The sequence below is a fragment of the Scyliorhinus torazame genome, chromosome 3 (genome assembly GCF_047496885.1).
Source record: "Scyliorhinus torazame isolate Kashiwa2021f chromosome 3, sScyTor2.1, whole genome shotgun sequence".
Taxonomy (NCBI): Eukaryota; Metazoa; Chordata; class Chondrichthyes; order Carcharhiniformes; family Scyliorhinidae; genus Scyliorhinus; species Scyliorhinus torazame.
The window spans coordinates 287,503,360-287,526,408 of NC_092709.1; the positions used below are offsets into that span (position 1 = coordinate 287,503,360).

At 42.8% G+C, this 23,049-nt stretch overlaps 1 protein-coding gene across 3 annotated transcripts in view; it reads right to left on the bottom strand.

Annotated features, from left to right (window-relative positions):
- The window catches only part of wdr7 (WD repeat domain 7), a 1,110,115-nt gene that overhangs the window by 760,274 nt on the left and 326,792 nt on the right, over positions 1 to 23,049 (bottom strand). For 2 of the 3 annotated variants that reach the window (XM_072497366.1, XM_072497365.1), the window contains one exon: positions 93 to 211. In XM_072497366.1, the coding sequence (XP_072353467.1) occupies positions 93 to 211 (119 nt within the window). Of the gene's footprint in view, positions 1 to 92; positions 212 to 1,612; positions 1,682 to 23,049 lie in introns of all 3 variants that reach the window. The other variant, XM_072497364.1, reaches the window with a different exon arrangement.

Genomic DNA, 23,049 nt, shown 5'->3' on the forward strand with positions numbered 1-23,049 from the left:
ATCTTTTCAACACGTTTGGAAACAACAATGTTAGACAAATAGCTTGGTGCGCATCAGTTCAATCAGCAGCATGTCCTTAAATAAAGCCTTACCTCTAAACAACGATCTTGCCATCGCCGGGCCAACATCTCTAGGAGGGGAGGTCTAAACTTGTCCTGTCCCAGATAATCAGGAAGCATTACGCAATGCATGGCTGCTAGTTGACTCCAGCCTATAAAAGTACATCAAGAGCATTGTGCATGATGATACATTGAATATTGAGCGGGTTACCACAACCCTAATAGTCTTGCACACATTTTATTCAAAATTAAGTACGAAAGTTTACTTTAACTAGAATTTCTCCTCAAGCTTGCATCAGAGAGATAAGAGAACCTACACTGTTGACTGCCTCTGTTTAAACAAAAACTTTAAAACACTTCCCATTTAATAGCACATTTAAGAAGCGTCTTTTTCAACTGTTCGTTTTTAAGGCCAAATGCAAAACATGTTGATTGAAAAACAAATTGTCTGTATTATTTAAATAACCTGAGCAGAAAAAAGGACCAACGCAAACTAACTGCAGAGTTTCTATGGTGACAAAATACAAGATACAAATCTAATTATAAAATTCAAAATGATGTAAACCATCTCCTTAAAGACATTATCCATTCAAACTGCAATGACAAAATGTAATATAAAGGCAACATACAAAATTGCTAAAAATGATAAAGGTGACAATATATTGTGGACTACAAAGAGAGCAAAATGCATAATTTTGACAAAATATTCCAACAAGGAGTTTACAAGAAACAGTATGCAGCTACTAAAAACAAAATGTTCATATTTTCCATAGATTTATATCACTTTCCAATTTGCAAACTCTTTTGGACCATTAACCGGAAAATGAGAATCTGAGGATGCTCGAATATCAGAAATAATTTCAGGTGTAATCCAAAATGTGGGAGACAATCAAACAGGAATTTGATTTAAATCACCATCAATGTCCAGTGATGGATTGTAGACAGGTCTCACTTGATGATGTGACGGAAATGGATCTTCTTGTCATTGCAACAAAAGTCACACAAATTATCATGCTCTCAGACCATCTCTGACCAGCAGCTTTAAACAAGGGCAACTGAACAACTCCAAGATTAATACTGGGTGCTCTGAATGACCAGTAGAGTTATGCCCCTTGGTCATTTCGGATAGCTTTTCAGTTTTCCTAATAGACTTCGACGAAGCAGAACTTCTGCTTAATTTGTTGCAGCAAAAACATGCCCATTTTTAATCTACTCCACTTGGCAGCGAATCATGAAAAGACGTAGCTGACACTGTTTCTTATGACACACTTTGTCCAGTTAGATCAAAATTTGAATAATTTACAAATTTCATACATTCAACTGACTTACTTATGAAAATGCAACAATCTTCATCCCAGGTTGAGAAAAATTGTATGGAGGCAAAAAATGAAAGTGCATTCTAATTGTTTTCTTACTGTAAAAGCTCAAGGAAAATCACCTTCTGCACAAATGCACTTACCTCTATGTAAGGCTGGTTAACGTTGCACGATAAATAACTACTGAAATTAATAGAATGAAAGCTGGTATGATGTATTAGAGAGGGAGCAAAATACCTTCATTGACTGAGGGGCAGTTATGTAAAACATTGCCAGAGCAGTCAGCCTCATGGGCAGCAACAGCAGCTTGGAAAGGAAAAGGAAGACAGAAAAGAGAAGAGAAGCAGAGTAATTTTTAGAGGACAAAATAAAAATAATAGCATTAGTAAGAATGGAAAAATGAGATTGTAAAAATATTAATGAAGTATTAATCCATGGTTTAGTAAAACTTACATTTAGTAGAATCCACAGTCCTTTTAACTGCAAGATCTTCACAATAATGCACATGAAATTTTTATTCTACTTTCAATGACGTTCTTAAAAAACATTGCATTGTCTTAAAATACCTGGCACTACTGTAAGTCTGTGCAAATAGAAAGTGATGTGAAAGCTCTAGCAAACTATTTTTCTTGAAAAGCAATCTAATGATTAGTGCCTTTAATAGCAATGTAATAACTATAAACAAAACATATTTTCAAATCAAGAGGAGAAAAATCATTCCAATAAAAATTAATTCCCCTAAACCGAACGACCAAAAATATACAAGCTGTAATCTGTGTTGGAAATAATCCATTGAGCATGAAGAGTGACCATAATTAATTTTATTCATAGATTATAATTTATATACTCTATCCTATAGTGTTATTATCCAATTCGAGACCAGTAATCCCAGTTACCCATTAGAAGCTTTAAGCCACAAGGTTCCACTAAACAAACAAAATAAACTTCACTGTACAAAGTTAGAAAAGTAAATCAATTTACGATATCTAACGTATACACTGATATTAAGAATTAGCATGAGGTAAATATGAATGAACAGGCGATCTGAGGTCGAACACATCACACTGTACATTAAATGGCTGATGATTCACACATTTCTCAGCAACCCACCCAGACATCAATGACTACTGTGAGCCACAAAAGCTTGGTAAAACTATCTCCCTCGGGAGGCATTTCAACTCTTCACTTTCAAAATAGAGATTCTAAATTAACAGAAAAGACGCCCTGACTCAGAGTGCCTCATTGACTGCTCAACTCCTGATTATTCAATCGGTCATCCTGAAAGTGTGTTCTACAGGACTGTTAAAACTTTATTCCTGCCTCATTCCTAACTCTTTTGCAGACCGTTAGCTTCATTTAGTTGGCACTGCCCCAAGTTTCTCTGAACTCTCAGCTGTATCGAGCTATAAATGTCTCAGGTGGCTTCTTCTGAGCCCCAATGCTCTCCATGGCAGCAGCAATCTTCCACCATCTTCTCAGCTCCCAAAGTCTTTTCATGAGCCCCAGGTACACCAAATAACATGCAGAATTCTTGAAGCCCGAACTGGCTGGAGCTGACTAACAGCAGCACCCTTGCTGTATGTCTCCCTGCTGCGGAACCCTCACTCACACAGTGTAGTGATATGTATTAGGGGTATTACGGTACCCTGTGATGCCGAGAGGCTATTGGTGGATCGACGCTGGGTCCCGATTGGATCAGCAGCCTACTGGCTCCACCCAGTAAGGCGGAGTATAAGAGCCTGGGTTCTCCCAGCAGCCGCATTCTGTAACTGTGCTGCTGGGGAACAAGTCTGCGTAATAAAGCCATCGATTGACTCCATCTCTTGTCTCGTGAGTGATTGATCGTGCTACACACAGCAACACACAAACAAGTTGAAAGCATTGAACCTTCAGATCCACCCATCTTCATTATGACATAGCCTTTCAGGGTTCAATGACTGCTATTACACCAATTTAGCTCTAACCCCCAAATCCCAGGGCGGCACAGGAGCACAATGGTTAGCACTGTTGCTTCACAGCGCCAGGGTCCCCAGTTCGATTTCCGGCTTGGATCACTGTCTGTGCAGAGTCTGCACATTCTCCCCGTGTCTGCGAGGGTTTCTCCGGGTGCTCCGGTTCCTCACACAAGTCACGAAAGACGTGCTGTTCGGTAGTTTGGACATTCTGAATTCTCCCTAAGTGTACCCGTACAGGCGCCGGAATGTGGTGACTCGTGGCTTTTCACAGTACGTTTACTGCAGTGTTAATGTAAACCTACTTGTGACAATAAAGATTATTAAAATAAAACATTCCTCTGGATTCCACTTCTTTGAAGCAACTTGGACATCAGGCCTCCAGCTCACCAACTAAGTAAGCCCACCTACTGTCTTATGTTACATACTTTTCCAGCTGTTAACCCCATTAAGTTAGATTATCATAGATTATCATAGAATTTACAGTGTAGAAGGAGGCCATTCAGCCCATCGAGTCTGCACCAGCTCTTGGAAAGAGCACCCTACCTAGGTCAACACCTCCACCCTATCCCCATAACCCAGTAACCCCACCCAACACTAAGGGCAATTTTGGACACTAAGGGCAATTTATCATGGCCAATCCACCTAACCTGCACATCTTTGGACTGTGGGAGGAAACCGGAGCACCCGGAGGAAACCCACGCACAAACGGAGAGGATGTGCAGACTCCGCACAGTTACCCAAGCCGGAATCGAACCTGGGACCCTGGAGCTGTGAAGCAATTGTGCTATCCACAATGCTACCATGCTGCCCAAGTTAATAAGGCCTCAACTTTTTAAGCATAATAGATTCCAAGCTGCTTCAGTTCCATTTATCCTATTTTCTATAATGAAACTTTAATCTTCCCAGAATTAAAAAATCTTTAAAATATTACTGTGAACTATGAAGTGGATAGCTCTGTTGGTTACATTTATATTTAAAGTAGGAATTATTATTTTGGATCCTAAGGTCCAATATCCATGAGAGTTTGGACATTTTACGTGGTATTCTGATATAGTATTTGGATTATCCCATTTTTCGCAAATAATTTGCACCGTTGCGGACGTAACTAACTGGCCTCCTTATTCCTCCTACCAAAATGAACCGCCTCACATGTTGGAAACCTATTTGTGTCTTCCTGCATTTTGGCAAAATTGTTCCACAATACGTCAATTTGGTATCATCGCCAAATTTCTACACATTCTGAACAAACTAATTTTTACCTGGGGCTTGGTGAAAAACTAGAAAAAGGGGGGGTGGTAAGGAGGGTGTGGTTGTTTCCTATGCAGCAGTTGGCTTTTGTGTTTCTTTGTTATGTATATATTTGAAATTGACTTTATTAAAATGTTTTTACAATAAAAAAGTTACACTGAGCTGGGGCATGAATAAAAAATGTCCGACAGTTCGTCAAAGCAGTTTGGCACTTTGTAAGTCAAGATTGATTTCTCGCTTAATTTCCTTTCCATAAGGAATCGAACAAAGTTTGTATGAAACTATCCTGCCCAGAGGCTCTCCATCTGCCATATCAGTCCCAAAGGTTGGATTTGTCCCGCCAGTTGTGTGTTAATGTGCAGCCGATATACCTGTGCATTCATGCTAGCTTTACAGCATAATCGCTAAAAGGTCTGGAAAACTTTATTTTTGTACATTATTTTTTAATTAAGTACACTGATGAAAATCACATTGCTCGTTGGCAGAATGAAATGCACAAAATACTTCTTCTTTGCATGACTGGCAGAGTTGCAAGGAAAAAGCAAATACTTGCACAGTATTAATTAATCCAAACAGGATTTTACCTCTGTTGTAATTCCAGAATCAGGTAAATTGGAGTTTTATTTTGCATGGAGGGCATATGTTAGCTTTTTTGTAAAGTGAGAGGTGTCAAGTCACAACTGCTGAATCTTGAAGTTGACTTTTGGTTGGATGTCAAATCTGCAAAATTTTCAAATTCTATTTCCTTTTTCTGATAACATTTCAAATTCTGATCAAAATAGGTGAGAGGCACTCTTGTTTTAACACACTTACTTTTTATATCATCCTTCATCCGTAAAGGAAAATAAAAGTTGTTTTAATGATCTGGATACTATTCAAATCAGAGTTGCGAATTAATGTAGGTATCAAGGTTAACATTGCTTGACCCGAAGCACAGTTTTACTCATTTACTTTTTATGTGAATTTACTATCACGGGCAAAAGAATTTTATTTCTGGCCAGTATTATTTTGTGTATAAATGTCATTTAAATATCTGCCTCATTATTGTCATGTGAGAGTACCTTTAAGAAATGGGTGTTTACTACTGCAGTGATGTCAGAGAGTGGGTGGAGCTGGGCTGTCTGTCAGCTTTTTACTTTTGTTTTAGGCTGTTTGCTGCAGGGTGTGTTTTAGTTTCGTTTTCAGAGTTGGAGCTGAAGCCAGACCAAGCAGATGTACTAATGTTCTCTCTGCCAAAAAGACTACCTCTTGATGATTTGGTGAATTCAGAATTATAAATGTTTTCAGTAGTGACTTTAACCTGATGTGCTTCTGTTAAAGGTTTTGTTTTTAAGTCGTATGGATGTTAAAAGGAAAGATTAAAGGATTATTTAGTGTTGTAGTCTTTGGGGGTTGTATTCGAATTGATGGTTGCTAAGATGTTCACTATGTTTTAAAAAGGTTAACTTGAGTTCATAGAATAAATATTGTTTTGCTTTAAAGAATACTTTTCCATTTATGCTGTACCACACCTGTAGAGTGGGCCGCGTGCTCCCCATACCACAATCTATTAACAGTTGTGGGTCAGCTGAACTCCATGATACACTTTGGGGTTCTCTGAACCGTAGCCCACAACAAATTGTGAGCTCGAGGGGGACAAAAGTCGATCTATTGGATTGGCTTGGTGAACTTAAAGACAGTGAGGGGTGAGCATATTGTGGTTGCTTTTCAGGTGTGGTATTTTAGGTTAAGTAGGGAGTGTGTTGTGGCAATAGCTCTTTCAGAGGCTCTGATGTTTTTGGGGTGGAGACGGTCACACGCAGTACCTTACGGACAGAGACTAAAAGCAGACTATTAGATTTGGCAAAAACATTGCAGTTAACATTACCTGATAAAATGAGAAAAGATGAGGTAAGTATGGCGGTGGCTAAGCATGTAAAGTTGCCTGAAATACAGTCTGACTTTGAATGTGCAATGAGAGAAAAAGAAAGAGAAAGGGGGATACAGATCAGGGAAAAAGAAAAGGAGAAGAAGGAAACAAAGAAAGAGATAGAACGGAAAAGGGAAGAGATAGAGATGAAAGGGAAAAAGAGAGAGAGTTTGAACTGCAGAAAATGGCTCTGAAACATAAGTCAGCTAAAATTGGCAGACGTAAAGGAAAACGTACAGTTGGAGAATAGTGATGAGGATAGTGAGAAAGAGCATCATAGTCGAAGGCTTGGTGGGAATCTATTTAAATGTGTCCAAGCATTGCCAAGGTTTGACAAGAAGGAGGTGGAAGCCTTTTTCATTTCATTTGAGAAGATAGCTAAACAAATGAAATGGCCACAGGACATGTGGGTATTACTGATTCAAACAATGCTGGTAGGTAGAGATAGTGAAGTGTTTGCATCACTACCGGAGGAGGTATCTGGGACGTATGAGGAGGTGAAAAAATCCATTTTAGGTGCATATGAACTAGTGCCTGAAGCCTACAGACAAAGGTTTAGAAATTTAAGGAAAGAATTTGGTCAAACATACATGGAGTTTGAAAGGATCAAACAGAGTAATTTTGATAGGTGGATAAGGGCTTTGACAATAGACCAAACATATGAAGCTCTCAGAGAAATTATACTTTTGGAGGAGTTTAAAAATTCAATTCCTGGTGTAGTGAGAACTTATTTGGAAGCGCAGAGGGTTAAAACTGCGAGATTAGCAGCAGAAATGGCAGATGATTATGAATTAGTTCATAAATCAAAGCTTGGTTTCCGACATCAGTTTTAGCCTGTGAGGGATAGAAACTGGGGACATGAGAAATACTCAAGTGGTAGAGGCAAAGGTGATCTGATGGGACATAGTAAGGAGAGTGCACCTCAGATTAAAAAATAAATCCAGGAGGGTGGAAAAGAAATGAAAAATTTCAAATGTTTTCACTATAATAAACAAGGCCCTGTAAAGTCACAGTGTTGGTGGTTGAAGAAAAGCACTGGGAAAGCTGATGTGGTAAAACAGGATAAGACAGTGGGGTTTGTTAAAGTAGTAAAGGAAAGCCCAAGTGAAGCGAAGGAGCTGCAAAAGATTGTACAGCCTGATCAAGAGGTCATTGATCAGAAGGTGCCAGATCTCTTTGAAGAATTTACTTGCGTGGGTAAAGTTTACTCATGTGTATCAGGAGGAGCAGGTAAAGAAGTCACAATTTTAAGAGATACGGGAGCGAGTCAATCCTTAATGGTAAGAGATGAGGAGTTATGTAGTTTGGGAAGAATGTTGCCAGAAAAGGTGGTAATATGTGGAATTCAGGGTGCGAGGAGTAGTGTTCCATGATATAAAGTAAGGAAAGTTCAGTGAAGAGTGGTGAAGTGGTAGTAGGAGTAATAGAGAAACTATCTTGTCCAGGAATACAGTTTATCTTGGGTAATGATAAAGCTGGATCGCAGGTGGGAGTGATGCCTACTGTGGTTGGTAAGCCAGTGGAAAATCAGACAACTGAAGTGTTGAAGGACGAATATCGTGGGATTTTTCCGGATTGTGTAGTAACAAGGTCACAAAGTCACAGGTTAAGAGAAGAGGAGAAATCAAAGAGTGAAGTTGAAGCGCAATTATCAGAAACGATTTTTGATCAGATGGTTGAAAATGAACAAGAACAAGTGGAGGATGAGGCGGATAATTTTAGTTCAGGAAAATTGGCGGAGTTACAACAAAAAGATATAGAAATAAAACGGATGTATCAGAAAGCATACACGGAAGAGGAATCTGAGTGTATACCAGAGCGTTATTACCGTAAAAGCGATGTATTGATGAGAACATGGAGACTTTTACATATGCAGGCGGATGAAAAGTGGACAGAAGTTAATCAAGTAGTATTGCCGGTAGGGTATAGAAAGGAGGTGTTGCGAGTTGCACACTAGGTACCAGTGGGAGGTCATTTGGGAATCAGGAAAACTCAAGCTAAAATACAAAAACATTTTTATTGGCCTGGACTACATAAAGATGGAGTTAAATTTTGTCAATCATGTCACACGTCAAGTGATAGGGAAACCTCAAGCAGTGATAAAACCAGCGCCCTTAATACCCATTCCAGCATTTGAGGAACCTTTTACAAGGGTCCTAATTGATTGCGTAGGACCATGTCCTGAAACAAAAAGTGGGAATAAATATCTTTTGACTATAATCGATGTGTCTACTAGGTTTCCAGTCTAGGTCTACAGAGGCCATTCCAGTACGTAATATTACAGCTAATAAAATGTGGCGGACTTACATAAATTCTTTACTAGACATGGACTACCCACAGAAATTCAGTCCAATCAAGGATCAAATTTTACCTCATGATTATTCAAAGAAGTTATGGAGAGCTTAGGAATAAAACAATTTAAATCAACTGCATACCATCCAGAATCGCAGGGAGCGTTAGAAAGGTGGCAGCAGACATTAAAGACAATGTTGAAGGCTTATTATCACAATTATCCAGAGGATTGGGATAAAGGAATTCCATTCGTACTGTTTGCAATTAGGGATGCCCCTAACGAATCAACCAAATTCAGTCCTTTTGAACTAATTTTTGGTCATGAGGTAAGAGGGCCACTTAAATTGATAAAGGAAAAATTGGTGAGTGAGAAATCAGAACTTACATTATTGGATTGCGTGTCAAATTTTAGGGAACAATTAAATAGAGCACATGAATTGGCAAGACAACATTTGAAAGTTGCACAAAATGTGATGAAACGGGTGGCGGACAAGAAATCCAAAGTTCGTAGTTTTGCCGTTAGAGATGAAGTTTTAGTGTTGTTACCAGTGGTAGGTGAGCCTTTAAAAGCAAGGTTTTGTGGACCTTATCAGATTGAAAGGAAATTAGGTGAGGTGAATTATGTGGTACAAACACCAGATAGGAGGAAGACTCACCAAGTATGTCATGTGAATATGCTTAAAACGTACTTTGAAAGGGAAGGAGAGAAAAAGGAGGTTTTAATGATTCAAACACAAAGTGACAAACCAAATCCAGATGACTGTGAATTTGACATACCTCAAATTAAATTGGAAACAGAGGATGTTCTTAAAAATTGGGATAAATTGTTGAGTTACCTTCCAGAGGAAAAACAAACTTAACTGAAAGAGTTATTGATATGAAGAACGGATTCTTATCCTATCCCACGTTTGGAGGATTGCATTGAGAAAGAGGGACAATCAGCTTGTATTTCCAAACTGGATTTACTTAAAGGTTACTGACAGTTACCTTTATCCGAAAGGGCGAAGGAGATTTCAGCTTTTGTGACTCCAGATGGTATATACCAATTCAAAGTTGTGCCATTTGGCATGAAAAACGCACCAGACACATTTCAACGGTCAATTCACAAAGTTGTTTCAGGATTACCCAATTGTGCGGTATACATGGCCGATCTGGTACTTTTCCGCCAGACATGGAACGAACATTTAAAACATCTGATGGAGTAATTCGATCGACTTCAGGAGGCGGGTTTGGTGATAAACCTAACCAAAATGAATTTGCAAAAGCCCAAGACACTTTCCTTTTTTGACACCCTCAACACGAAGGGACATAATGCGATTTCTTGGCATGAGTGGATTTGATCGAACATTTGTGAGCAATTTTTGTAGCGTGGTTGCTCCACTGATGGACTTGAAGAAACATTGGAAATTTCAGTGGACAGCAGACTTTCAACAGGCATTTGACTGCCTGAAAGCTGTGATAACCAATGCTCCTGTGTTGGCGAATTGCAAGGGACTCTGTGATCAGATTGAGCTAAAGTATCTGACTTTAAAGAGAAATGCCGAGGCGTAGAGAAATGGACGGATCGTGCAGAGACCTTCTTGTTCAAAGAGACTGTCAATCGAGAAAGATTTCAGTTGGAAGAAGAACGGGGAAAAAATGGACTATATTATTATACCTGTTTGCATGTGTTGTTTTTTGAAACAAAAATGTATATTTACTGTATTCAGTTCTTAAAGGATAGTGAAAAGATCAAAAATGAAACCATCTTGAAGTTGATGGGTTTTTTTTCTTGGGGTGGGAGGCGTCATGTGAGAGTACCTTTAAGAAATGGGTGTTTAAGAAATGTACCTTTAAGAAATGGGTGTTTACTACTGCAGTGATGTCAGAGAGTGGGTGGAGCTGGGCTGTCTGTCGGCTTTTTACTTTTGTTTTAGGCTGTTTGCTGCTGGGTGTGTTTTAGTTTCGTTTTCAGAGTTGGAGCTGAAGCCGGACCAAGCAGATGTACTAACGTTCTCTCTGCCAAAAAGACTATCTCTTGATGATTTGGTGAATTCAGAATTATAAATGTTTTCAGTAGTGACTTTAACCTGATGTTCTTCTGTTAAAGGTTTTGTTTTTAAGTCATATGGATGTTAAAAGGAAAGCTTAAAGGATTATTTAGTGTTGTAGTCTTTGGGGGTTGTATTTGAATTGATGGTTGCTAAGATGTTCACTGTGTTTTAAAAAGGTTAACTTGAGTTCACAGAATAAACATTGTTTTACTTTAAAAAAAATACTTTTCCATTTCTGCTGTACCATACCTGTGGAGTGGGCCGTGTGCTCCCCATACCACAATCCATTAAAAGTTGTGGGTCAGGTGAACTCCATGATACACTTTGGGGTTCTCTAAACCCTGGCCCATAACAGTATTTTGATTTCATCTCAAAATTAGAATGGATTTTCTGTTCGGCTCATCATCTACTCAGACACTTGTACTGAATCACCACATTGACAATAAATCTTCAAAATGCCTGTGCAAAAATAGTGCCATGTTCTGCAGATCAAGTGTTTTTCTGGCGCATTGTTTCAGTGAACCTTACTTCTGCCCTTTTGTCACAGAAATTAAACCGCCGTCAAATAATTCGGTCTTGTTTTTAATGAAACGGCAAATTATGGCCCGGCACAAAATAAAAATTGCCACTAATTTTAATTAAGCCTGCTCCAAGAAAATGTAGTTCCCTAAAAAAAGTTTACATTTTTCAATGGTTAACAGTAGTCTACTATGATCATTAATGTACTGTGTTAGATTGTCGGCAAAAGACATTTGTTCCCATCATCTACTGGTTACATCATTCAAAACAAACAGTATGAATAGGATTGTTTTTTGGAATCTGGCCCATACAATTCAATGTCTATGAGACTACTAAAAATAAAATCTTCATTCCGGATTTATTTTTCAAAAATTGATTACAACCCGATTGTTTACTTTAGTCTGCAAGGTTTTCTTTTCCCTAAATTATTCATTTTTTCACACAGAAATAATTCTACTTAATCTCATTGTAAATCTCATCTAGTTCCTACCAGAAATGTTTAAGGATTCTGTCCTAGTTATTAATGCTGTTACTTGGATAAGCACCTCAGGGTTCAATATTAGAATCATTATAGTTTTACATTTTAAATTGCAATTCACTCAGCCATTCTTTTCTCCAGAATGAACGAGGAATTTTCGTAGTTTTCATAATTGAATCTATGTAACAAATCAAATGTGTTAACGATCATCTAATCAGGCTGACATTGGTAGCAAGTGGGCTTCTAGAATCCATAAAATGGGACCAACAGTCACTTGGGTAATTCAGGGCAGCAAGCTCAGGCTTGCAAATGTCAATGTGTGACAAATGTAATAGTTCTATAAGGAGCTCATGTTTAATACTCAAGAAGCTAATATTTAATACTCAAAAGGCTTGTGTCGAAAGGTGTTTGTAACAATATCACACAGGAAGCTTGCCAAAAATAAAAAGGGTAATATGGCAGTATGGAGAGGAAGTTTGTTAAAAGACAGAAAGCAGAGAAATGGTTTCTGGATGTTTGTGTACCAGATGAAAGTAGACAATGGAGCCACCCAGGGGTCAATGTTTAGAATAGTTAAATAATCCTGCCTTGGTTACGGGAGAACAATATCAACATTTTGGACAAAAACAAAAAGCAGCTGGTTTTAACTGGGAAGAGAAAAGTGAATGATTACAGGAGGACGTATGGATTGGTAGATTAAAGGGACAGATGTTAAGTGGCATGCATTTGAGACAGCTTCCTGGAGAATTCATTGTGCAACCAACTGGAAAAGGAGGCTATTTTGGATCTTGTTTTGTGTAATTAGACATAGTTAATTTGCAATTTCCTGGTAATGGACCCTATGTAGATAGTGATCACAATATGAGGAGTTTCACGTTGAGTTCAATTCCGAAACTAAAGTATTGAAGTTAAACACAGCCAATTGCAGAATTGGAGGAACCACATGGCCGAGGTAGATTGGGAAATTAGATTAAAAGATAAGTGAGCAATCGCGGTTAGAACATAGAACATACAGTGCAGCAGGAGGCCATTCGGCCCATCGGGTCTGCACCGACCCACCTAAACCCCCACCTCCACCCTATCCCCGCAACCCAATAACCCCTCCTAACCTTTTTTTGGTCACTAAGGGCAATTTATCATGGCCAATCCACCTAACCTGCATTTCTTTGGACTGTGGGAGGAAAGCAGAGCACCCGGAGGAAACCCACGCAGACACAGGGAGAACGTGCAGACTCCGCACAGACAGTGACCCAGGTTGTTTAAAGAAATGTTTTGTAATTCTCAATTAATATACATTCGATTATAAAATAAAAATGTTACAAAAATGATCCATCCATGTCCAACAAAAGAGGTTCCAGATGGTATTCCATTGAAAGGAGAGGTTTATAATTTTGCCAAGAGTAATAAGCTCAAGACTTTAGGTTTTTAAAAATGAGCCGATTTTGACCAAAGAAATTGATTAAAGGAATATGAGAGTAAGTTAGCAAGAAAATCAAAATTAAGAGCTCCGACAGGTACCTAAAAACTGGAAAAGAGCGGCCTACGGAAATGGAGGAGAGAAGAAATTTCTATGGGGAATAAAGAAATGACAGATGGACACAAACTAGACACACAACAAAAATCATGCGAAAACGAAGAGCTAATGACAATAAGGAACATAAAGCAACTTATCAGCAGAGAAAAAGTACAAGAGAAACTAATGTTCTAAATTTCAAAGAATTGCGCAGGCCTGATGGCCAGCATCTAAGGGTCCGACATAGGTGCCTGCAGAGATAGAGGATCCATTCTCTGTGATCTTCCAAAATCTCCTAGAATCTGGAATGGTCCAACTGGAAAAGAAGATGGCAACATAACAGCTCTTATTCAAGAATTAGGAATGAGAAAACAGGGAACTACAGGCTGGTTATTTTGACATCAGTTGCTGGGAAACTGCTGGAATCCATTATTGAGGACGTGATACCAAGACACTTCAGAAATCATAACATGATTAGGCAGAGTCAACATTGTTTTATTGCAGAGAAATTGAGTTTGACAAAGTTACGAGAGATTTTTTAGGATGCAACAATTAAAGGGAAACTAAAGAGCAGATAGTACTTTTGGATTTTCAAAAGGCATTTGAGAACGTGCTACACAAAAGGTTATTGCAAAGAATAACAGGTAATTGGGATTAGGGTAATATATTCGCATAGATAGAGTTTTGGGTCAGAAAAAAAACAGAAGATCATTTCAGATTGGCAGGCTGTTACAAGCGGGATTCCACAAGGATCAATGCTAGGAATAATCTATATTATTACTTAGGTGAAGGGACCAAGTGTAATGAATCATATTTGGGTAAGTAAGCTGGATGAGGAGAACACAAAGAGTCCACAAAGGGATAGGTTAAGTGAGTGGGCCAAGTTGACAAATCAAGTATAATTTTCAGACATTTAAGGCTATTTATTTTGTTGCGGTGACCAGAAAAACACTGGGCTGGATTCTCCGATTTTGAGGCTATGTCCAGAGGATGTGTCTGGTTCTACAACGAAAAGGTTGGTGCCACTCCTACACCCATCCTCCAACTGGTGAGGGGCTAGCAGCTGCGCCACGTAAAATGCACAGCATTCCCGATATAAACCCCTGGAGAATTGCCAAGTCCGTGGCCGCACATGCGCACGGCGACGACCCACAGCGGTCGCGCCGTACAACATGGCGCCGGTCGTGCACGGATCCAACCTGCCAGATAGTGCCCCCCTGGACACACTTTCATCACCGCCCATCAGTCTCTCCCCCCCCCTGGCCAGCAGCACGGCTCCCACCCGACTGTGGTCCGCAGCCGCCACGCTGGGTTCACAAAAACTGAGCGCACACGTGCCCCGCTCGGTCGGGAATTCGGTCCATCAGGGGAGGGCGTTCAGGTATATGCTGAGGCCGTCCCAACAACGTGCAGCGTACCCCTTGATGACGCCATTTTGGAGGGGGCGGAGCATCCGAAAACAGGCACCGCCCCCGATTCAGTCGTAAACAGGGATTACGATATCAACGTTGGGCAACGGAAAATCCCACCCACTACCTTTCAAATGACGAGTTGGAGACTCTGGACCCCATAAAAGCTCATGGCTTCAGGTTAAACATGGGCAAGGAAACTGCCTGCTCAATTATCACACATCGGCCATAATCAGCTGATGAATTAGTACTCCTCCATGTTTAACACCACTTGGAGGAAGCATCAAGGGTGGCAAGGTCGCAGAATATACTCTGAGTGGGGGACTTCAATGACCATCACCAAGAATACCTTGGTAGTACCAACACAGACTCAGTTGGACAGATCCTGAAGGGAAAAACATTTTTTCTTTATAAATTTAGAGTAACCAATTCTTTTTTTTTCCAATTAAGGGGCAATTTCAGAGTGGCCAATTTACCTACCCTGCACGTCTGCATGTTGTGGGAGTGAGACGCACGCAAACACGGGGAGAATGTGCAAACTCCACAAGGACAGTGACGTGGGGCCGGGATCGAACCCAGGTCCTCAGCGCCGTGAGGCTGCACAACCTTGCTGCCCAGGGAAAAACACATACTTGACCATATCCTCACAACCTGCCTGCCACAGATGCATCTGTCTATGATAATATCGGTAAGAGTGACCACCGCACAGGCCTTGTGTAGACTAAGTCCCATCTTCACATTGAGGTTACCCTTCATTGTGTTGTGTGGCACTACCATCGTGCTAAATGTGATAACACTTTGAACAGATCTAGCAACTCAAGGCTGGGCATCGATGAAGCGCTGTGGGCCATCAATAGCAGCAGAATTGTACTCAACCGTGCAGAAAGACAAGGCAGGAGCGACACCAAAATCGAGGTGGGAGGTGTCAACCGGGTGTCTCTCCAACACAGGACTACTTGCCAAAAGCATCTTTATAATTCAGTTTACGCAGCTCATACCAATCTCGTTGTAGAGTGAGGCAATTCCACAATCAACGGATCAGATCTCAACTGCAGACCAGACACATCCTTCTGTGAATGGTGCTGAACAATTAAACTCACTGGAGCAGGAGGTTTCATAAATATCTCCAGCCTTCATGATGGAGGAGCCCAGCACATCTGTGCAAATGATAAGGCTGGAGCATGCACACCAATCTTCAGACAGAAGTGCAGAGTGACTGATCCATCTTAGCTTCCTCCAGAGGTCCCCAGCATCACAGATGTTCGTCTTCAGCCAATTCGATTCACTCCATGCGATATCAAGAAATAGCTGAAGGCTCTGGATACTGCAAAGGCTAAGGGCGCTAACAATATTCCTGCAATAGTACTGAAGACTTGTGCTCCAGAACTTGCCATGCCCCTAGCCATGGTGTTCCAGTACAAATACAACACTGGTATCTACCCGGCAATGTGGAAAATTGCCCAGGTATGTCCTGTACACAAGAAACAGAACAAATCCAACCCGGCCAATTACCACCCCATGAGTCTACTCGCGATCCTTGAAGCCATTGCTTCACTCTCACTGGGTTAAAATCTTGGAATTCCCTCCCTATCCGCACTGTGTGTGTACCTACACCTCAGGGACTGCAGCTGTTCAAGAAGGCAGCTCAACACCAATTTCTGAAGGGCAATTAAGGATGGGTAATAAATGCTGGCCTAGCTGTCAGTGCCCATATTCCGTAAATCATTTTTTGAAAATCACACATGCGCAGTTAAATGCTGAAATCCAGAAGTTGTCGTCAGTGATTCTGCACTTCACCATAGGCTGTGCTGTTAAAGTCCCCTTATACGTGGGGCAGCAAGGTGGCGTAGTGGCTAGCATTGCTGCCTCACGGCGCCGAGGTCCCAGGTTCGATCCCGGTTCTGGGTCACTGTCCGTGTGGAGTTTGCACATTCTTCCCGTGTTTGCGTGGGTTTCGCCCCCACAAGCCAAAGATGTGCAAGGTAGGCGGATTGGCCATGCTAAATTGCCCCTTAATTGGAAAAAATGAATTGGGTTCTCTAAATTTTTTTAAATTTTTTTTTAAAGTCCCCTTATACTGCAATAAAGTATAAATCTCTGATCTAACAAGAACTTGCCCTTTGACGCGATTAGCCATCCAGTGAAAGCCCATGAAAAAGTTGCATTTTGCTGAATGAGGTGTAACGGCGTACTAAGTTCATATTTACTGTGAAAGCCTCTCTGGTTCTGAAAATTTTATATTTCTACATTGTCAAATTTCTCCATTACAATAAAGGAAAATTTCATGCACCTTTAATAAAATATTTTCGTGTACGATATTTTAGTTTCTAATTTAATCCCATGTATATGTCTCAATTATGTCTTCTGCTTTCTATAAAATTTAATTTAAAAAAGGATAATCAGTGCATTTTGCTTCCTGGTTTGTTGTTTATGAGAATATTTCAATATGATTGGCTGCTTATCCTGCTTGATGCCTGGACATTGCCTTGTCTTGGTGTCAGATTCCAATTAACTTTGGGAAAAGGGGAAATCAAAACAGAGAACAAGATTTTGAAGTCATCATCATGAGTTCCCACTGGCACAAAATCTGGGCCAATCTATTGGACAATCTGCTGATCACTGCCATAAGTGACCAGAGTACAGGAGCTTACGTTTTGGGGCGTTCTTATCCTGTCCAACGAATTTTTCAAGAGTGTAATCCAGAGGTATGGTCATAGGCACCTTTTTTAATCTAAACAAGAGTTTTGTATCTTTCATATATGTTCCTGTGTAAACATTTGCCAATTATTTTGAATTAAGCCAATAAAACACTACTGTAATGATAGTCACCAAAATTAAATAAAGAATGATGACAATGCAGATGTCACTGCCACATTGACTGGGTAAAGCACATAGCACTGCTTTCACATTTCAGCAGACTGTTAATGCTGAGATGAGGAGTAATTTCTTCTGTCAGAGGGTCACTATTCTTTGGAATTCTCCATCCAGAAAGTAATGGAGTCTGAGTTATTGAATATGGGTGAGTTAGAGAGATTTATGATCCACACAGAAGTCAAGGGTGGGGAGTGCAGTAGAGTCAAAGCCATAATCAGATCAGACATGTTCTAACTGAATGGCAGAGCAGGCTCAAGGGCCAACTGACTTGTTTCTGCTCCTAGCACTTGTGATCTTAAGAAAGGAGATGGGAGGCTCCTGTGGAGAGTAAATACTTGCATTAACCACTTGGGCCTGGTTTGTTGACGTTAGTTCAAGTCAACTCTACTCAAGCCCTAATTGTGTCCTTTTCTGCTTTGATGGGCTGGACTAAACATACCCACACCAGTGGATTTGAAGACGGAGGGAATATCTTACTCATAACAGGGGCAGATGCTGGGCAGCTTGCCTCCTAGTGGGTCAATTAAGGGTGCATTTTAATTAGCAGTGAGAGGTGCACATCAAGCACTGACAGATTTTCTTGCAAGGATTGATGATGGTCGCAGGTATCCCTGATTACTGAGCCTTCTTAAGGGTGGTGGAAATCCCACCTCCAACCTATTAATGTCCAATTAAATGGCTGCAGAGCAGCCAGTATTCCCATCAGCGACCTGGCTCCCCCAAATTTTGAAACTGAGGGTGAGGGCAGGGAATCCGCTACACCATATAATTCAATTCTCTATTTCTCCATACTAGGCAACTACCTAGTGAATCTGCACTGAATCCTCCTCATAGCAGCTTTCAGAAGTGTGAAGGCCATGAGGACAAAACTGCATTCTCTGGGGACCTGGGTTTAAATCCCGCCATGGCAGATGGTGAAATCGGAATTCAATAAAAACAAAATCTGCAATTAGAAGTCTAAAGGTGACTTCCGGGTGCGGCGATGACCAGCTGAGTCGCACGTTTCGGCAGCTCCCTGTGAAACGGACTTTTGGGCTCTTGATAGGAGCCCCAACGGCAATTTTAACGGCTGAAAACACCGTGCGGTAAACCAGAAGGGTGTTCCCCCTGGACACGGATGGAAAAAGGAGAGGAAAGTGGCCGGATTGCAGCGGATCCTTTGGAACAACGGCAAGGAAGGCAAGCAGAAACCAAGATGGCGTCGGAAGGTGGCAGTTTCATATGGGGCCCTGAACAACAAGAGTTTTTGAAACGCTGCGTGGAGGAGATAAAAAAGGAAATGAAGAAAGAGTTGTTGGCCCCGATATTACAGGCGATTGAAGGGCTGAAAGAGGAACAAAAGACCCAGGAGCAGGAGCTTCGGGTCGTGAAGGCGAAAGCAGCTGAGAATGAAAACGATATACAGGGCCTGGTGGTGAAGTCGGAGATACAGGAGGCACACCAGAAACGATCTGTGGAGAGGTTGGAGGCACTGGAAAATAACGCAAGGAGGAACAACTTGAGGATTCTTGGCCTTCCTGAAGGTGTGGAGGGGGCGGACGTCGGGGCATATGTGAGCACGATGCTGCACTCGTTAATGGGAGTGGAGGCCCCGACGGGTCCGTTGGAGGTGGAGGGAGCATACCGAGTTATGGTGCGAGGACCGAGAGCAGGAGAAGCTCCCAGAGCCATAGTGGTGAGATTTCTCCGTTTTAAGGATAGAGAAATGGTCCTTAGATGGGCGAAGAAAACTCGGTGTAGTAAATGGGAGAACGCGGTGATCCGCGTCTATCAAGATTGGAGTGCGGAGGTGGCGAGAAGGAGGGCGAGCTTTAATCGGGCCAAAGCGGTACTTCACAAAAAAAAGATAAAGTTTGGAATGCTGCAACCGGCAAGACTGTGGGTCACATATCAAGGGAGGCACCACTACTTTGAGACGGCGGATGAAGCGTGGACTTTTATTGTAGAAGAAAAATTGGAATGATTGGACTACGAAAATGAACGTTTGGACAAAGTGGTGGGACGAGTGGGGGGGGGGGGGCGAAGAGGGATTGTATTGTATGATTAATCCTGCGGTATGGTAACTTTTCTTTCTCCCACAGGTGGTGATGGGGGGAGGTGGGGAGGGAGAGGAGATGGGGCGTTGGCCATGGGAGGCGGGGCCGAGGGAGAGGCGCGGGCTTGGTTCCCGCGCTATGATAATTATGGCGGGAATAGAGAAGCAGGAAGGAGGGGGCACCGCACGGGGCGAGCCGTGATCACGGGGGGAAGCCGAGGTCAGCCAGAGTTTGCTGACTTCTGGGAGCAACATGGGGGGAGTAATTACGCTAGCGGGGGGTCTAGCGGGGGGGGGGGGGGAGGGGGGAATTACTGGGTTGCTGCTGCTGGGGAAAGGGGGAGTGGGTGCGGGAAAGGATGGGCGGGGGGGCACCGTCTGGGAGAAATACAGCCGCGTGGGAACTGGGCGAGAAGCTGGAAAAAGATGATGGCTAACCGGCAAGGGGGGGGGGGGGGAAGCCCCCCAACTCGGCTGATCACGTGGAACGTGAGGGGGCTTAACGGGCCGATAAAGAGGGCACGAGTACTCGCACACCTTAAGAAACTTAAAGCAGATGTGGTCATGTTACAGGAAACGCACCTGAAACTGATAGATCAGGTTAGGTTGCGCAAAGGATGGGTAGGGCAGGTGTTCCATTCGGGGCTGGATGCGAAAAACAGGGGGGTGGCTATATTAGTGGGGAAGCGGGTAATGTTCGAGGCAAAGACTATAGTGGCGGATAACGGGGGCAGATACGTGATGGTGAGTGGCAAATTACAGGGAGAGATGGTGGTGTTGGTAAACGTGTATGCCCCGAATTGGGACGATGCCAATTTTATGAGGCGAATGCTAGGACGCATCCCAGACCTAGAGACCGGAAAGCTGATAATGGGGGGAGACTTTAACACGGTGTTGGAACCAAGGCTGGATAGGTCGAAGTCCAGGACTGGTAGGAGGCCGGCAGCAGCCAAGGTGCTTAAGGATTTTATGGAGCAGATGGGAGGGGTGGACCCGTGGAGATTCAGTAGACCTAGGAGTAAGGAGTTCTCGTTTTTCTCCTATGTCCATAAAGTCTATTCACGCATAGACTTTTTTGTGTTGGGTAGGGCATTGATCCCGAGGGTGAGGGGAACGGAATATACGGCTATAGCCATTTCGGATCATGCCCCACACTGGGTAGACTTGGAGATAGGGGAGGAAACAAGAGGGCGTCCACCCTGGAGAATGGATATGGGACTAATGGCGGATGAGGGGGTGTGCTTAAGGGTGAGGGGATGCATTGAAAAGTACTTGGAACTCAATGACAATGGGGAGGTTCAGGTGGGAGTGGTCTGGGAGGCGTTGAAGGCGGTGGTTAGGGGGGAGCTGATATCAATAAGGACACATAAAGGGAAGCAGGAGAGTAAGGAACGGGAGCGGTTGTTGCAAGAACTTTTGAGGGTGGACAGACAGTATGCGGAAGCACCGGAGGAGGGACTGTATAGGGAAAGGCAAAGGCTGCATGTGGAATTTGACTTGCTGACCACAGGCACTGCAGAGGCACAATGGAGGAAGGCGCAGGGTGTACAGTATGAATATGGAGAGAAGGCGAGCAGATTGCTGGCACACCAATTGAGGAAAAGGGGAGCAGCGAGGGAAATAGGGGGGGTGAGAGACGAAGATGGAGAGACGGAGCGGGGAGCGGAGAGAGTGAATGAAGTGTTCAAGACATTTTATAAAAAATTGTATGAAGCTCAACCCCCGGATGGGAGGGAGAGAATGATGGAGTTTTTGGATCGGCTGGAAATTCCCAAGGTGGAAGAGCAGGAAAGGATGGGATTGGGAGCACAGATCACGGTAGAAGAAGTGGTGAAAGGAATTAGGAACATGCAGACGGGAAAGGCCCCGGGACCGGACGGATTCCCAGTTGAATTTTACAGAAAATATTTGGACTTGCTCGCCCCGCTACTGACGAGGACCTTCAACGAGGCAAAGGAAAGGGGACAACTGCCCCCGACTATGTCAGAAGCAACGATATCGCTTCTTTTAAAGAAGGAAAAGGATCCGCTACAATGCGGGTCCTACAGACCAATCTCCCTCCTCAATGTAGATGCCAAGGTCTTGGCCAAGGTAATGGCAATGAGAATAGAGGAATGTGTCCCGGGGGTGGTTCATGAAGACCAAACTGGGTTTGTGAAGGGGAGACAGCTGAACACGAACATACGGAGGTTGTTAGGCGTAATGATGATGGCCCCACCAGAGGGTGAAACGGAGATAGTAGTGGCGATGGATGCCGAGAAAGCATTTGATAGAGTGGAGTGGGATTATCTGTGGGAGGTGTTGAGGAGATTTGGGTTCGGAGAGGGGTATGTTAGATGGGTGCAGCTGTTGTATAGGGCCCCAGTGGCGAGTGTGGTCACGAATGGACGGGGATCGGCATATTTTCGGCTCCACAGAGGGACAAGGCAGGGATGTCCTCTGTCCCCATTACTGTTTGCACTGGCGATTGAGCCCCTGGCGATAGCGCTGAGAGGTTCCAAGGGATGGAGGGGAATACTTAGGGGAGGAGAAGAACACCGGGTATCTTTATATGCGGATGATCTGCTACTATATGTGGCGGATCCAGCGGAGGGGATGCCAGAAATAATGCGGATACTTGGGGAGTTTGGGGATTTTTCAGGGTATAAATTGAACATGGGAAAGAGTGAGCTGTTTGTGGTGCATCCAGGGGAGCAGAGTAGAGAAATAGAAGACCTACCGTTGAGGAAGGTAACAAGAGACTTTCGTTACCTGGGGATCCAGATAGCTAAGAATTGGGGCACATTGCACAGGCTAAATTTGACGCGGTTGGTGGAACAGATGGAGGAAGATTTCAAGAGATGGGACATGGTAGCATTGTCAATGGCAGGGAGGGTGCAGGCAGTTAAGATGGTGGTCCTCCCGAGATTCCTTTTTGTGTTTCAGTGTCTCCCGGTGGTGATCACGAAGGCTTTTTTCAAAAGGATAGAAAAGAGTATTATGGGTTTTGTTTGGGCCGGGAAGACTCCGAGAGTGAGGAAGGGATTCTTACAGCGTAGTAGGGATAGGGGGGGGCTGGCACTACCGAGCCTAAGTGAGTATTATTGGGCCGCTAATATTTCAATGGTGAGTAAGTGGATGGGAGAGGAGGAAGGAGCGGCGTGGAAGAGATTAGAGAGGGCGTCCTGTAGGGGGACCAGCCTGCAGGCTATGGTGACAGCCCCATTGCCGTTCTCACCAAGGAACTATACCACGAGTCCGGTGGTGGTAGCTACACTGAAGATTTGGGGACAGTGGAGACGACATAGGGGAAAGACCGGAGCACTGGGGGGGTCCCCGATAAGAAACAACCATAGGTTTGCCCCGGGGGGAATGGATGGGGGATATGGAATGTGGCAAAGAGCAGGTATAACGCAATTGAAAGATCTAT